Source organism: Pan troglodytes, chromosome 4 (genome assembly GCF_028858775.2).
Source record: "Pan troglodytes isolate AG18354 chromosome 4, NHGRI_mPanTro3-v2.0_pri, whole genome shotgun sequence".
Taxonomy (NCBI): domain Eukaryota; kingdom Metazoa; phylum Chordata; class Mammalia; order Primates; family Hominidae; genus Pan; species Pan troglodytes.
Genome location: NC_072402.2, coordinates 149,273,194 through 149,290,419, shown reverse-complemented (window position 1 = coordinate 149,290,419; position 17,226 = coordinate 149,273,194). Strand labels below are relative to the sequence as shown.

The following is a 17,226-nucleotide window of genomic DNA, read 5'->3' as shown; positions in this document are numbered from 1 at the left end:
TGGTTTGGCTGTGTTCCCACCCAAATCTCATCTTGAATTGTGGCTCCTATAGTCCCCCAGTATCATGGGAGGGATCCAGTGGGAGGTAATTGAATCATGGGGGTGTGTTTTTCCCATGCTGTTCTCGTGATAGTGAGTAAGTCTCATGAGATCTGATGGTTTTATAAAGGGGAGTTCCCCTGCCTACGCGCTCTTGCCTGCTGCCAAGTAAGATATGACTTTGCTTTTCCTTTGCCTTCTGCCATGATTGTGGGGCCTCCCCAGTCATGTGGAACGGTGAGTCCATTAAACCTCATTCCTTTATAAATTACCCAGTCTCAGGTATGTCTTTATTCTCAGTGTGAGAACTGACTCATACAAAGGCACTGTCCTATGCATTGTAGGTTGTTTAGCAGTATCCCCAGCATCTACCTGCCAGATGCCATTAGCACCACCACCCCCAAGCTGGGTCAGCCAAAAGTATCTTCAGACATTGCCAAGTGTCCCTTGAGGGTCAAAATCACCTCCAGTTAAGAACCACAGCAGTAGAAACCATTTTTTTTCCCCTAACTTGCACCCTGTCTTTTATTTTCTGCCCAGGGTTTCGGGAGTTTTCCACCATGACTATTGCCCTGCTGGGTTTTGCCATATTCTTGCTCCATTGTGCGACCTGTGAGAAGCCTCTAGAAGGGATTCTCTCCTCCTCTGCTTGGCACTTCACACACTCCCATTACAATGCCACCATCTATGAAAATTCTTCTCCCAAGACCTATGTGGAGAGCTTCGAGAAAATGGGCATCTACCTCGCGGAGCCACAGTGGGCAGTGAGGTACCGGATCATCTCTGGGGATGTGGCCAATGTATTTAAAACTGAGGAGTATGTGGTGGGCAACTTCTGCTTCCTAAGAATAAGGACAAAGAGCAGCAACACAGCTCTTCTGAACAGAGAGGTGCGAGACAGCTACACCCTCATCATCCAAGCCACAGAGAAGACCTTGGAGTTGGAAGCTTTGACCCGCGTGGTGGTCCACATCCTGGACCAGAATGACCTGAAGCCTCTCTTCTCTCCACCTTCGTACAGAGTCACCATCTCTGAGGACATGCCCCTGAAGAGCCCCATCTGCAAGGTGACTGCCACAGATGCTGATCTAGGCCAGAATGCTGAGTTCTATTATGCCTTTAACACAAGGTCAGAGATGTTTGCCATCCATCCCACCAGCGGTGTGGTCACTGTGGCTGGGAAGCTTAACGTCACCTGGCGAGGAAAGCATGAGCTCCAGGTGCTAGCTGTGGACCGCATGCGGAAAATCTCTGAGGGCAATGGGTTTGGCAGCCTGGCTGCACTTGTGGTTCATGTGGAGCCTGCCCTCAGGAAGCCCCCAGCCATTGCTTCGGTGGTGGTGACTCCACCAGACAGCAATGATGGTACCACCTATGCCACTGTACTGGTCGATGCAAATAGCTCAGGAGCTGAAGTGGAGTCAGTGGAAGTTGTTGGTGGTGACCCTGGAAAGCACTTCAAAGCCATCAAGTCTTATGCCCGGAGCAATGAGTTCAGTTTGGTGTCTGTCAAAGACATCAACTGGATGGAGTACCTTCATGGGTTCAACCTCAGCCTCCAGGCCAGGAGTGGGAGCGGCCCTTATTTTTATTCCCAGATCAGGGGCTTTCACCTACCACCTTCCAAATTGTCTTCCCTCAAATTCGAGAAGGCTGTTTACAGAGTGCAGCTTAGTGAGTTTTCCCCTCCTGGCAGCCGCGTGGTGATGGTGAGAGTCACCCCAGCCTTCCCCAACCTGCAGTATGTTCTAAAGCCATCTTCAGAGAATGTAGGATTTAAACTTAATGCTCGAACTGGGTTGATCACCACCACAAAGCTCATGGACTTCCACGACAGAGCCCACTATCAGCTACACATCAGAACCTCACCGGGCCAGGCCTCCACCGTGGTGGTCATTGACATTGTGGACTGCAACAACCATGCCCCCCTCTTCAACAGGTCTTCCTATGATGGCACCTTGGATGAGAACATCCCTCCAGGCACCAGCGTTTTAGCTGTGACTGCCACTGACCGGGATCATGGGGAAAATGGATATGTCATCTATTCCATTGCTGGACCAAAAGCTTTGCCATTTTCTATTGACCCTTACCTGGGGATCATCTCCACCTCCAAACCCATGGACTATGAACTCATGAAAAGAATTTATACCTTCCGGGTAAGAGCATCAGACTGGGGATCCCCTTTTCGCCGGGAGAAGGAAGTGTCCATTTTTCTTCAGCTCAGGAACTTGAATGACAACCAGCCTATGTTTGAAGAAGTCAACTGTACAGGGTCTATCCGCCAAGACTGGCCAGTAGGGAAATCGATAATGACTATGTCAGCCATAGATGTGGATGAGCTTCAGAACCTAAAATACGAGATTGTATCAGGCAATGAACTAGAGTATTTTGATCTAAATCATTTCTCCGGAGTGATATCCCTCAAACGCCCTTTTATCAATCTTACTGCTGGTCAACCCACCAGTTATTCCCTGAAGATTACAGCCTCAGATGGCAAAAACTATGCCTCACCCACAACTTTGAATATTACTGTGGTGAAGGACCCTCATTTTGAAGTTCCTGTAACATGTGATAAAACAGGGGTATTGACACAATTCACAAAGACTATCCTCCACTCTATTGGGCTTCAGAACCAGGAGTCCAGTGATGAGGAATTCACTTCTTTAAGCACATATCAGATTAATCATTACACCCCACAGTTTGAGGACCACTTCCCCCAATCCATTGATGTCCTTGAGAGTGTCCCTATCAACACCCCCTTGGCCCGCCTAGCAGCCACTGACCCTGATGCTGGTTTTAATGGCAAACTGGTCTATGTGATTGCAGATGGCAATGAGGAGGGCTGCTTTGACATAGAGCTGGAGACAGGGCTGCTCACTGTAGCTGCTCCCTTGGACTATGAAGCCACCAATTTCTACATCCTCAATGTAACAGTATATGACCTGGGCACACCCCAGAAGTCCTCCTGGAAGCTGCTGACAGTGAATGTGAAAGACTGGAATGACAACGCACCCAGATTTCCTCCCGGTGGGTACCAGTTAACCATCTCGGAGGACACAGAAGTTGGAACCACAATTGCAGAGCTGACAACCAAAGATGCTGACTCGGAAGACAATGGCAGGGTTCGCTACACCCTGCTAAGTCCCACAGAGAAGTTCTCCCTCCACCCTCTCACTGGGGAACTGGTTGTTACAGGACACCTGGACCGCGAATCAGAGCCTCGGTACATACTCAAGGTGGAGGCCAGGGATCAGCCCAGCAAAGGCCACCAGCTCTTCTCTGTCACTGACCTGATAATCACATTGGAGGATGTCAACGACAACTCTCCCCAGTGCATCACAGAACACAACAGGCTGAAGGTTCCAGAGGACCTGCCCCCCGGGACTGTCTTGACATTTCTGGATGCCTCTGATCCTGACCTGGGCCCCGCAGGTGAAGTGCGATATGTTCTGATGGATGGCGCCCATGGGACCTTCCGGGTGGACCTGATGACAGGGGCGCTCATTCTGGAGAGAGAGCTGGACTTTGAGAGGCGAGCTGGGTACAATCTGAGCCTGTGGGCCAGTGATAGTGGGAGGCCCCTAGCCCGCAGGACTCTCTGCCATGTGGAGGTGATCGTCCTGGATGTGAATGAGAATCTCCACCCTCCCCACTTTGCCTCCTTCGTGCACCAGGGCCAGGTGCAGGAGAATAGCCCCTCGGGAACTCAGGTGATTGTAGTGGCTGCCCAGGACGATGACAGTGGCTTGGATGGGGAGCTCCGGTACTTCCTGCGTGCTGGCACTGGACTCGCAGCCTTCAGCATCAACCAAGATACAGGTACTGGGGGTGGGGTAGGGTGGGGTGCGAGGGCCAGAGGTAGATGGGCTGAAGGAAAAAGAAGTCAGCCTGCGGGCTGAAGGAAAAAGGAGTCAGCCTGCAGGCTGAAATGAAAGGCAATAAATAGGGATTCTTTTTCCTGTGTATTTTATTTTTAATTTGTTTTTACTGGGAATATATGTCTATATATGTGCATATACACATACACATATATGCACATATATTACATATTCTGTTTATAAAAGTAATACATCTGATTATAAATTTTTTATATAAAATTTAAAGACGAATGCTCCCCCATGTTCCATCACCCCAGATATAATCTTTATTAACAATTTGGTCTATAATCTTCTAAAGTTTCTTTCTTTGTATCTTATATATCATATATTGTTCATTTTATTATTATGAAAATACAGTATAATAGACAGTATTCTAAAATTTACTTTTTTCATGTCATATAACATCAAGACATTTTATTTGTCAGTTCATTTGTTTTAATTGGCCACATATTATTCTACCATGTAGGTGTAATATTCTTATTTATATACTTTTACTTATATGCCTGGGTCTCTACAGAAAAAATTCTTTTCTTTTTTTGAGATGGAGTCTTGCTCTGTCACCCAGGCTGGAGTGAAGTGGTTCGATCTCGGCTCATTGCAACCTCCGTCCCCCGAGTTCAAGCGATTCTCCTGCCTTAGGCTCCTGAGAGTAGCTGGAATTACAGGCACCCACCACCATGCCCGGCTAACTTTTGTATTTTTAGTAGAAACGGGTTTTCGCCATGTCGGCCAGGCTGGTCTCAACCTCCTGACCTCAGGTGATCCACCCGTCTTGGCCTCCCAAAGTGCTAGGACTACAGGCATGAGCCACCATGCCTGGCCGAAAAATTCTTAAAAATGAAGTTTCTAGGTCAGAGGATAATGTGCATCTTCTGTGTTAATAAGTATTTCCAAATTGCTCTCCAAAAAGGTGACACAACCACATTCCTTTTTTTAAGTTTCAAGGAAAGTAAGTGTAAGTCAGCACTGTTCGAGTGCCCACTACTGGTAAGGCCCTAAGATAGGTACCTGGGGGAGATCCCACGTGAATAAAGGCAGATCACTGCCTTCAAGGAGTTTGCAATTTGGTAGGTGATTTATTTCCACCAAAACCAAGTTGTAATAACTTGTTCTCAATGTTGGCTTTCAGCAACCTTTGTCTCTTAATGCCAGCCACTGAAAGAAAACAGCTTAATTTAATTAAGCTGTTTAATTAGAAAGAGCATTAGATTAAGAGTCAATCCCAGACCCAGTTCTTCCACATACTTGCTACATGATCTTGGTCAAGTCGTGCTCCCTCTCTGAGCCTCAGTTTCCCCAGCGGTCGTCTCTGTTATGCTATGGCTGTGAGCATGGGCCACGCCCTCTCACACAGGCCCTGCCAGTACAGCATGATCCATGAGAGCTTGAGGTGTAAGCTTCTTTTACTCATTCTTGGACCCTCAACTTCTAGAACAGTGCTAAGCCCATCGTAAGCAATTTGTGGAGGGAATGAACTAAAAAATGAAGCTCAGCCCCTTAAAATCATGAAAATGATGGAGAAGGGAATGGCAATTTATTCTTCAAATTCCTAACCCTGAAATTGATTATCTACCAGGACATAAAGTGTGAAGGAAACAGTTTAAGGACAACTATAAGAAAACCTCACTTACAGAATGTGAAATAGATCAATGGAATTTGGGTTTAAGTAGCCAAGAGAAAGTAGATAAACTACCACTGTCTTCTGAAAACCCTAAATATGCTCACATGCTAAAGGCATGGGTCCATTTTAGCAGAGGAAGGCTCTGGGAGGTTCTAGAATAAGGATATTAATTCCCCTGTGTTCAACTCAGCATCTCCCACATTATATTGGTAGAAGCAGTTCCTTCTTTTCATAGAAAATCTACTTATTAATACCCTTTCCACAGTGCAGTTTGGGGAATGGTGGGTAAGGGTGATTTCTAAAGCCACTTTGAGCTCTAAAGTATTTTGGGTTTGCTGACTTACTGTCCCTAGGAATGATTCAGACTCTGGCACCCCTGGACCGAGAATTTGCGTCTTACTACTGGTTGACGGTATTAGCAGTGGACAGGGGTTCTGTGCCCCTCTCTTCTGTAACTGAAGTCTACATTGAGGTTACGGATGCCAATGACAACCCACCCCAGATGTCCCAAGCTGTGTTCTACCCCTCCATCCAGGAGGATGCTCCCGTGGGCACCTCTGTGCTTCAACTGGATGCCTGGGACCCAGACTCCAGCTCCAAAGGGAAGCTAACCTTCAACATCACCAGTGGGAACCACATGGGATTCTTTATGATTCACCCTGTTACAGGTAAGGATCCAAAAAGCTGGGTGAACAGGGATCTCTACAACGGTGGTTCTCAAATTGTGGGCCCAAATCGGCACCATCAGCATTACCGTGAACTTGGAAATTCAAATTCTCCGGCCCCACCCTAAATCCACTGAATCAAAATTTCGAGGGTGAGGCCCAGCAATCCGTGTTTTCACAAGACATGCAGGTGATTCTGATGTGTTTCAAATGTGTACTAACATTTGACAATGCTGTTCTACAAAGTCCATCTCTATGTGAAAATGAAAAGGATCTGTCTTCATGTTTCTTTCCTTGGGGCCCAAGGAAACTAAGCAGGTTGCCCATTGGTCAACCTGAGACCAGTTCAGACCTCCAAGGGGTCCCAACCTGACTCTCTCCTGAGTCATGAGCCACAGGTTGAATCCCTTAACCCTAGTTCCAGACTGATCTCAACCCCGCCCAGAGTGCTGGCAATGTGAATCCACTTATGTTGTCAACCATCCCAGGAGCACCTGCCCAAAGCCTTCTGGGACAAAGATGGTGGATGGTTGGGAGAAATCCAGATGTTGGCAGCTGGCAGCAGTGAGTCAGACATTGCTCTTAGAGGTGTTTTGTTTGATTTGCTTAAGCTTTAAACAATTATTTTTTAAGTTGCAGCCAACACATAAAATTAGAAAATTCCACAAAACATTCCAGATTTCTGGTTGTTTTTTAAAAATGGAAGGATCGGGCCACATTGTCTTCACAGTCCCGCTGGGCCACAGTGGCCCGGAGCCAACAGCTGCTCCCTTTGTAGACCTGGCACAGAAGCTCTGGTCCCTGCAGGTCCTGCCATCCCCTGTTGTGTTATTCCCAGCCTGCGTCCCTCATTGACACCACCTGCCTGGCTTTCCTTGGTGCTGCAGTGTGAGAGCCGGGTCCCATTGCTGCAGACACTTCTTAAAGCCTCATCTTCCTCTTGGGGGAGGAACAACAATCCTATGGTAGAGAAGGCTGACATATTCCCCACTGAACCCAACATCCTGTTTTCCGTCTCCAACAATTTACTCTTGTCGGAGAAGGATGGAACCTGGTGAGATTGGAGGAAAGGAAGAATGCGAGCGGGCAGTCCCTTTATTCTTAAGACAAAAGGGAACCAGGAGGAGGATGACGCTGGGAGTCCTGGAGCAGACAGAGGGGTGGGTGAGATATAAGTGCCTATTTGCCTGGTAACATTTATTGTCAACCTTTCCTGTTAACCTTTGACCTCAGGGTGTGAAGTAGTTCTAGGAGGAGGATGCTTTTCTCCTGGAAAACAGGCTGAAGCTGGCTCTCTACCTGGGCCTACCCTGTCCCTCCCTGTCCCTCCCTGTTCAGGAGTGGGAAGAGATCTCTCACCTAAGGCATTAACTTCTCAGCTTCTTCCAAATCATTGTTCTGTTTACTATCAACAGTTCCCTGACAGCAGGTCTGGCAAAATGCCCTAGAGGGCAGAGATGTTCTTAGCCTTCCTGCAGTTGAAAGGAAGAAATCTTTATAAGCATGAACACTTTCAAAAGTAGAACAAATCACCAATGCGCCCCCAGCCCACCTTTCTCATCACCACCATTACTTTGTCCCACTTCCCTACTTGGATGCCTTGTATGGCTTCCCTGTGCTCTTAAGCTAAAGTCAGTAAGCCAGACACAGTGGCTCACACCTGTGATCCCAGCACTTGGGGAGGCCGAGGTAGGAGGATCGCTTGAGCCCAGGAGTTTCAGAGCTGCTTGGGCAACATGGCGAAATCCCATCCGTACAAAACATACAAAAATTAGCCTGGTGTGATGGTGTGCACCTGAAGTCCCAGCTATTCAGAAGGCTGAGGTAGCAAGATGGCTTGAGCCTGGGAGGTTGAGGCGGCAGTGACCCATGATCGCATCACTGGCCTCCAGCCTGGGTGACAGAACAAGAGCCTGTCTCAGAAAGAAAAAAAAAAAAGAGAGAGAAAGTCAGATTCTGCTGTGTCCTACAAAGTCATGCCTGGTCTGTCCTTGCTGACCTCTCTGGCCTCATCTTGCCCCTCTCCTGCTGCCCCTCCCCATGTTCCAGTCACATGGCCTGCCTCAGTCCGGGCCCCTCCACGCAGGACTTTGCATGTGCCATTCTGTCTAACAGGGGACTCTTCTCTCCTTTTGTCTGGTTAATTCCCGCTCTTCTTTCAGATTCCAGCCTAGCTGTTCTTTCCTTAGAGAAGTTTTTCCTGATACCCTAACACACTTTCCAGCACCACCTACTCCTTTTTGCGACATTTATCATACAGGACGTTATATTCACTTGTGTGATTATCCCATTAATCATCTGTGTCCCTCACTAGACTTCAAAGTTAGCCCATTAATCATCTGTGTCCCTCACTAGACTTCAAAGTTCCCTGAGAAAAGGGACCCTAACTGTTGGTGCCCACCATAATTTCTTCAGTACCTGTCACACAGTAGGAGCTCAACAAATAATTGCTAAATGGATGAATGAATCTCTGCCAGCATCCACAATGTTTTGTTAAGCCCAAGATTCATTCACATACTCAGCAAATGTTTAAAGGTGTCTGACCTTACTAGGCTTCTAAACAATGTGCTGTGGAGTTATATGAAGATAAATAAAACACAGTTTCAGGTCTTGAGAAATTCAGTCCATTAGGAGCATGAAGATTTGGATATAAACACGATAGAACCAGTTTGAAAGGGCATAACATCATAAAATATGTGTAGATACAGTGCCCTGGCCACTCAGAAGAAGGAGGAAGCTGCTCTGGGTGGTGGATCTGCAAGGGCTTCATGGAACAGGGGTGGTTATGCTGAGCTGGAGGGTGGGAGGATTTTGAGAGGCAGCAGTCCGGGAGAGCAAATGGGCAAGGGTGACGACACAGGTGCTATCTGAGAGGGAGGAAGACCCTGATCTTGTTGAAGACAATGCAAGTAGATGGACTTTCTCAAGGTTTATCTCAGTTCCACCGCTTATAAATAAATGAGATCTTGGGAAAGTGAGTTACCTGCTCTATGCTTGAGTTTTCTCACCAGTGAAATGGAGATTATAATAGAGACCACCTGGGCTGTTGTGAGAATTAAATGAGTTAATATACAGAGCTATAGAAAGAGCTTAGCTGAATGCCTGTGCATGTGAGAGCTCCAAAAGGGTTGGTTCTTTGATGCTGCAGGAGGGAAGAAGAGGAAGATGAAGATGGAAAGGCAGCTGGGGCAAGACCTAGACTGTGGTGACTCAGGGTAAGAGGAGTTAAAGATCAGGAATCTATCAGAGGTGGAATCAACAACAGTTGGAAAACTGTTGGATGAGGGAAGATGAAGGGTCATATATGGGTCTGAGATAGGGTGTTGGGGAAACATTTGTTTGGAGGAGAAAAATGGTAAGAGTGAAGTCCACTGAGCACCACCTCATCCAGGAAGGGTGAGAGGGGTTTTCTATGCACCTTAGTGAACATGCACACAGCCCTATGGAGGTGGTTCTGCTACATCCCCATTCTATTCAGGCACTTCCTGGGAACCCTGATACTGACTTCAGAGAGGAGGATGAGGATGAGAATAGGGGCAACTGGGCAGGATACCTCGGGGCATTGATTCCAGAGGCACAGGACCTTAGAAGGTCAGGGGAGGCAGTGGTGAGAGGCAGAAGTAGAAAAGAAAAACCAAATGGGGTTGGGGGAGAGAGGGAGACAGAGACAGACACACACACAGAGAGAGAGAGGCTGAGATTCAGAGGCACAAGGGGAGAAGAGAGAGAGGAAGAGCTGGAAGAGAAGAGGAGGATGGTGAAGGAGAAACACAGAAGACAGAGCAAAGGGAGAGGAGAGAAGGGCAGGGAGGAAAGGAAGGGATGGAGCCAGATAGAAGGCTTACCTGCCAAGACCCCCTAGTCCTTGTGCTCTTCCTGGGGGACCGCAGGCCCTAGGCCCTTCCCCATGAGGCCCCTCAGCTTGGGGCCAAGCTGGGACAGTATCCACACCCTCCTGTCCTACAGGAGTGTGTCTTTCCTTCCACTTGTGCTCCTTCCTTGACTGGAAGGGCGCCTGAGTGTGGAGCTTCTCAGGAGGCTTCTCCAATCCCTTGCACGCCAAACTTCAGTTAGGGAAGAAAAAGCTGGAATGACTTGTGTTCAACTGCACAAGGCGAGAACATGCCCCCGACAGAGCCCACATCCTCACATCACACTCCCATTGCCATGACTGGAGGCTCTGGCCCAGAACTGAATCCCTGTTCCCCTCGCTGAGCTCCCAGCTCTGTCACTGAGCCCCCCAGGGAAACTCTGGGCTCTTCACTGAGCTGCTTTTTCTACACTTAATTCCATTATCTCAATCACTTCATCACCTAAACAAGATCAAGAAAGTGAAAGTGTTCAGATGTTCCATTAACCTCGACCAGTAGCTCTGCTTTCATGTACAAGAGACCGTCCACACCAGCCACGGCCTCTTAGGCCATGGCTTTGGATGACCTTCTGGGCCCCTGAAAACCTCCACCTCAACTTCCCTGAATCTCGCAGAGAGCTAGCGCCTTCTCTACCCAACTTCTTCAATTATGGATGAACTGAGAGGAGCCCAGAGGAGCCCCCTCTCTATTTATCTGCACCAGCCTGTCATGGGAAGAGCCAGTACTAGGACTCTAGTGAATAATAATAATAATAAATGGGGAAAATGCTGTCACTTCATGGTTTCTCTGAAACGGAAGGCAATAGTTGTTATTTCTGCTGTAGCTCCTGACAAGCTGCTTTTTTTTTTTTTAAAGGAGTCTCGCTCTGTTGCCCAGGCTGGAGTGCAGTGGTGAGATCTTGGCTCACTGCAACCTCTGCCTCCTGGGTTCAAGCAATTCTCCTGTCTCCTAGTAGCTGGGACTACAGGCACACGCCACAACATCCAGCTAATTTTTTTTGTATTTTTAGTAGAGACAAAGTTTCACCATATTGGTCAGGCTGGTCTCGAACTCCTTACCTCAGGTGATCCGCCCGCTTCGGCCTCCCAAAGTGCTGGCATTACAGGTGTGAGCCACCGTGCCCAGGCGACAAGCTGCCTTTTTTACTCAACAATATATTGTGTGCAGCATTTCCCCATCTACAGAATGTATTTTGAATAGTTGCTTAAGGTTCCTTTTTATGTAAAATGTATACAACTCTTCCCTTATATGGATTGTGTCCAATTATTGGCTTTTTAAAACGTGACTCAGGTGAACACCGTGTGAACTCATCTTCCCAGATGTATGCACTGATTTCCTTAGAATACATTCCTTAAAGTGGCACGAGAAGTTCAGAACTTAAGCCAGAAAGATGTTAAAGGTCACCCAATTCAACTCCTTTTGCAGAGGAGGCTGGGGTTGAAATAAGGTTGGGAGAAATAAGCAGGAGCTTCCTGGAGTCAAGGCGAGGCACAGAGGGGATTAGTGGGTCCCCTGTAAGGAACCTGAGGCTGGAGTTGGGGGTTGGCAGGGCCATAGGAGGGGAAGGGAGAGGCTGAGGCAGGAGGTAGCGTCCTTCCTGGAGGCCTCCCAATCCCAAAGACCCTGAATGCTTTCCCAGCCTCACCATGACCCCTAACCCATTCCTATCCCAACATATGAATTCTCAGAATTGAATTGGTTGTCAGGACTTTTTCAGATGTAAAGATAGAAACCCAATGCAGGTTTGCTGAGGCAATAAAAGACATTTGTTTTCTTACTTTACAGAAAATTCCAAACATATTATGGCTGCAGGCACAGCTGTAGCCAGCGTTGGAATAATGTAATGAAGGCACTGCCTCTGCTTATCTCTTGGCCTCATTTTCTCTGAGTGGGTCTAGCCTCAGGAGTCCCTCTTCTTGTTGCTGTCAGGCTTCCTCCTGTTCTCTCAGCACAGCAGCAGAAAAAGTCTCTTTCTAGAGCTCTTGCAAAAGTCCCAGAATGGATTCTCATCAGACAGACTGGTCCCTTGTCTATTGCAGAGCCAGTTGCAAGGGCCAGGGGGATAGTCTGTGCTGACTGGCTATCCTTGGGCTATAAACTTCTCCCCAGGTGGGTCAGCCTCACCCCAGATAATGAAGGACTAAAACTAGGAATGGTTCTAATTCCTAATTAGAACCTAATTCTCCTGGTTTCCCCTCAGGAGAACTGGGGTTTGTTTATTAAAAGAAGAGGGAATGAATGATGAGCAGAAGACATCCAGATGCAAACATGTTCCATAGATTTTAGTGACGAGGAACCAAAACTGCATCACAGCAGTGCTGACATTGACCCTTGTGCACCAGTAACCCTACTGGTTGCTTCCAGCTGGCAACCATCCTGACTGGGGAGGCTGCTCGTGGTGGGCCGATTGCTGAAGTATTGATGTATCACCCCTGCCTAATAGAGAAAGCAGGAAGTAGCTGGGAACTTCACCTGACACATTATCTCTGCTGTTCTCTCCCAGCTCCTCACTTCCCCCTTGCTTTCCCCCGAGTTTCATTTCCCCTTAGTGTTCTGATGCTCCTCAGCCTACAGTGAGGTCATATTCCAATAGATCCATCATAAGTTGAAAATGCTGTAAGTCTAAACTGTGTTTAAACACCGAACCTACAGAACATGATAGCTTAGCCTTGCCTACCTCATATGCACTCAGAACACTTGCATTAGCCTACAGGGGGCAAAATCATCTCACATAAAGCCTATTTTAAAATAAAGTATTGAATATTTCAACACTTCAGTATTTGTACTCAATACTTCAGTATTTGAATACTGAAGTGAAAGTAAAAAACAGAATGTATGGGTACTTGAAGTATGGTTTGTACTGAATGTGTATCACTTCCACACCATGATAAAGTAGGAAATTTAAGTTGAACTATCCTAAGTCAGGGATGATCTTTACATGTTCTTCAAAGATCAGAAGAATTCTTATCTGAGATTTGAATGTAATTCTTGAAGTTGCCTCAGTAAAGTGGCCCTGAAAGCCTTCTGCTCATGTCTCTCCCTTATCATCTCTCTCTCAGGTCTCCTATCTACAGCCCAGCAGCTGGACAGAGAGAACAAGGATGAACACATCCTGGAGGTAAGTAATGGTGGTGAATCCGTTTGTGGTGATTTGTGGAGCCATGTTAGGCCTTGGAGCCACGTGCATGTCTAGCACTGTGGCTGAGGAGGGTCTGGGTTCAGGGAGGAAGATATACGTGAGCTGAACCTTGCTGGATGATCCTTGGATCTTTGCTAGCTCCTCAGCACTGAGAAGGGAAGGAGTCTGAAACTGTGCCCAGGCTGGGTAGGACCATTGATTGATTAGTGATGCCTGCAGGGAGTGAAGGAGAGGGGAGCAGTACATGTGTGCTATGTACTTATCGAGTCCAGTCCATCCCTCCTGGCTCAGGGAGACAGAATCATTCTCGGTCAAACACTAGGTCAGTAGCAGAGCCAGGATGAAAACCAGACCTTTGTCTTCTAGGTCTGTGCTCTTTCTAGGATGCCTCTAAAATCACATAGGCATTCCTGGTGCCTGTTTCAATGAAAGGCTTTGGTTAGTGACCTAGAGGGAATGAAATCAGAAGAGAAGCAGATCAGGTGGAAATCTAACTATTTCCCCTCCTGAGCTGTCCTTCACTGATGATCTCTTCTAGTTTTAAAAGTATCAGGAGGGGGGAATACATATTCCTCAGCAGGAAACAAATTTTGCCTTTGATACTTCCAGGCTCTGCACATTCTTTTTCCTTTGGTAAGAAACAGGTGTTATTAGTTATTACAGGCATGGTGGCTCATGCCTGTAATCCCAGCACTTTGGGAGGCTGAGGTGGGCAGATCACTTGGGGTTAGGAGTTCAAGACCAGCCTGGCCAACATGATGAATACCCCATCTGTACTAAAAATACAAAAATTAGCCAGGTGTGGTGGCGGGTGCTTGTAATCCCAGCTACCGGGGAGGCTGAGGCAGGAGAAGCACTTGAACCTGGGAGACGGAGGTTGCAGTGAGCTGAGATCGTGCCACTGAACTCCAGCCTGGGCAATAGAGTGAGACTCAGTCTCAAAAAAAAAAAAAAAAAAAGGAAACATATTATTAGTAAGAAGTAGCTAAATGGCCTTCTAGAATTCCTAGGGACTGAAAGCATTCTCCACAGTTCAGTAACAGATATTTACCTTTAAACACCAAAGTGTTTTTTAAAATTTAGAACCATTTCAGGTGGAAATCTCCTGTCTGATGTGATGCCCTTGGGGCTATTGATGCATGTGATTATTTGCCTCTGCATTAAATAGCTACTGGTTCTGAAATGGTTTTGGGGCCTTTTCTCACTCTGGATTTCATTGCATGCATCAGGCCACGTGTCTGACTCAAAAAGTACCACTCATTCCCTCATCAACATTTTCTCATTTTCTCTAATTGAGCAACTTAAGGAAACCAGAGAACTAAAATTATGAAAAACACAAGCATCTAAAAAGTAGGTAGTCTCTGAGAAATGGCCCAGGGGTTGTCCCACATAAACAGCACCAGCTTTTGTCTAGAGACTCTGACTCTGTCTTCTTCCAGTTCTTTCTGCTTCATTTCTCTGTTCTCACTGGCTTTCCCAGGGGCAAAGTTGCCAGAGAGCTGAGTTCCAAGTAGGTGAAGTTATGATAATAAAAAGTACAAGCTCATACCAAAGAACAAACTGACTACTATTTCCAGGTTGTTAAAAGTGGTGGTAGGGCTGTGGTGGGTGGCAAAGCATAGTCACTAATTTGCAATTGTCAGCTCAGGTGCTCATGCTCAATTCTGCTCCCAGGTGACTGTGCTGGACAATGGGGAACCCTCACTGAAGTCCACCTCCAGGGTGGTGGTAGGCATCTTGGACGTCAATGACAATCCACCTGTATTCTCCCACAAGCTCTTCAATGTCCGCCTTCCAGAGAGGCTGAGCCCTGTGTCCCCTGGGCCTGTGTATAGGCTGGTGGCTTCAGACCTGGATGAGGGTCTTAATGGCAGAGTCACCTACAGTATCGAGGACAGCGATGAGGAGGCCTTCAGTATCGACCCGGTCACAGGTGTGGTTTCATCCAGCAGCACTTTTACAGCTGGAGAGTACAACATCCTAACGGTGAGCAGACAGAAGGAAGCCACGGAGGGAGGAGTGGCATGCTGGTTAGTGGCCTTCTTTGAGAATTCAGGAGGAGGGAGACAGCCCGCCAGCATAAGGGAAATGGTGCTCTCCTTCCTGGCCTTCTCCCAGAGAAACTGGGAGTCCCAGCTTCAGCCAAAGGATCAAATTCTGGGTCCTTCTCTTTGAGGGCAATAAGGTCTTTGCCTGGGAAATCCCCTCTATTCTTAAAGAGAAGGATTTAGTGAGAGTAACAGGGGCTTTGGAATCAATAAGCCTGGGTTCCAACCCTAGTACTGCCATTTTACACCTGTGTGATGTTGGACAAGTCATTTAACCTTTATCATTTGTAAAATGGAGATAAGAACATCTTTCTTGTGAGAAACCAATATATCAGGTAGCTAGTGCATGGGTGCTTACATCAGTCAGCCTGAATTCAACCCCAGTCTCATTGCTAGCCAAGCATTTCATCTGGCAGGTGAATCGACCACACTGAGCCCTAGTTTCTTCTTGTAAAAGACAGATGATAACAGGACCTCTTCCAAGGTTATTGTGAGGATTAAATCAGATATTGCGCACAAAGCTCTTAGAATAAGGCCTGATAATAGTGAGTGCTCAATAAATTCTAGCTTGTTAGGTTTATGTTAGTTGGGAAAAGCAAAGGGCATATGTATGTAAAGTTCAATTTAGGAAGTAGCACACAGTAAGTCTTCAGTTAACAGTGGCATTTATTATTTTTATACTAACCATGAGGTTCTTGAGCACAGGTTATATGTTTTGTTCACCACCGTGCCTGCAGCAACTGGCAGGGTGCCTGTTTACAGCAAGCCCTCAACTACGCATCAGATCAATGAATGACTGGATGAGAGGCCTGCTTAGTCAGAATCACAGGACGCTCTGGTTCTTGTCCTGGCTGCTTGGGTCTTCTTGTCTCTTGGCCCCAAACCTCAGTTTTGGTGTTGGCCTCCTTTCAGATCAAGGCAACAGACAGTGGGCAGCCACCACTCTCAGCCAGTGTCCGGCTACACATTGAGTGGATCCCTCGGCCTCGGCCATCCTCCATCCCTCTGGCCTTTGATGAGACCTACTACAGCTTTACGGTCATGGAGACGGACCCTGTGAACCACATGGTGGGGGTCATCAGCGTAGAGGGCAGACCCGGACTCTTCTGGTTCAACATCTCAGGTGAGGCAAGGTCTAGGGCCCAACAAGGGCCAACCCCTCCCATCCTTATACACCAGCTCTAGTTTTCCTGCTACAGTCCTTCTGACTCTTCTCAAGGTCGGGCTCCTCGGCAGCCCCTCTTTCAGCCCTGAGTGGGGACTGCCTCTTCCCTGGTTCTCTGGGAGCACAGGCAGTAAGAATGCCACGTCTGCCAAGCTTTCCTTTCACTCCAGCCACGATCTCTAACCCCAGCCAGAGTTGGCAGTGCCTCAGTTACCCCAAGGGCCTAGGAGACCTAAAATGGTTCAGGAAGACCCAGAGCAGAAATGCTTTGTGTTTCCTTTCCTACCTCATGTGAAAATCATAGTTGACCGTGAGCCTGCCATAAGCTATACCCTGGGGCCATGCTCAATGTTTTGGCTCCAGGTTTCGCCCTTGAGATCAGGGGAAAGTGCCCATTCTCATTCTAGGAGGCACTCGGATCCGGGCTCTGATGGCCTTCTCTGAAATTCCTCTCTGTCTCTAAATCAAGGTTTTGTTTCAACATCTGGGGGTCACAGAACCCTTCAGGAATCTGACGAACGCTTAGGTCCTCTTCCCAGAAAGTTGTGTGCACAAACACACACAAATGTAAATCTGCATACAATTTAGAGGATGTATAGGCCCTTTGAAACCCATCCAGGGATTCCAGGTTAAAAATCTCTAGGAGTTTCAGCACCCACATGAACATGGAGTCCTGGTACAGTTTTCCGTCCTGGCTAAGAGTAGGATAGGATATATGCCCTTGACCCAAGCTCTTTGAACCTCCTGGACTTACTTCCAGTTCTGGCTTACGGCTGTTTTGTTTGACTTTTTTTCTTTA

At 47.3% G+C, this 17,226-nt stretch overlaps 2 protein-coding genes across 9 annotated transcripts in view; one reads left to right on the top strand and one right to left on the bottom strand.

The window, feature by feature from the left end:
* Positions 1–17,226, bottom strand: part of SLC36A1 (solute carrier family 36 member 1) — a 309,080-nt gene that overhangs the window by 88,058 nt on the left and 203,796 nt on the right. Inside the window, exon 12 of one of the 8 annotated variants that reach the window (XM_063810844.1) lies at positions 2,307–2,387. The exons of the other annotated variants lie outside the window; for them this stretch is intronic. Coding sequence (XP_063666914.1) covers positions 2,381–2,387 — 7 coding nt within the window. The 3' untranslated portion in view covers positions 2,307–2,380. Of the gene's footprint in view, positions 1–2,306; positions 2,388–17,226 lie in introns of those variants that run through there. 8 annotated transcript variants of the gene reach the window in all.
* FAT2 (FAT atypical cadherin 2) overlaps positions 1–17,226 on the top strand; it is an 87,237-nt gene that overhangs the window by 21,860 nt on the left and 48,151 nt on the right. Inside the window, exons 2-6 of the mRNA XM_016954082.4 lie at positions 580–3,858; positions 5,892–6,206; positions 13,135–13,193; positions 14,889–15,200; positions 16,175–16,385. Of these exons, the coding sequence (XP_016809571.3) occupies positions 600–3,858; positions 5,892–6,206; positions 13,135–13,193; positions 14,889–15,200; positions 16,175–16,385 (4,156 nt within the window). The 5' untranslated portion in view covers positions 580–599. The remainder of the gene's footprint in view (positions 1–579; positions 3,859–5,891; positions 6,207–13,134; positions 13,194–14,888; positions 15,201–16,174; positions 16,386–17,226) is intronic.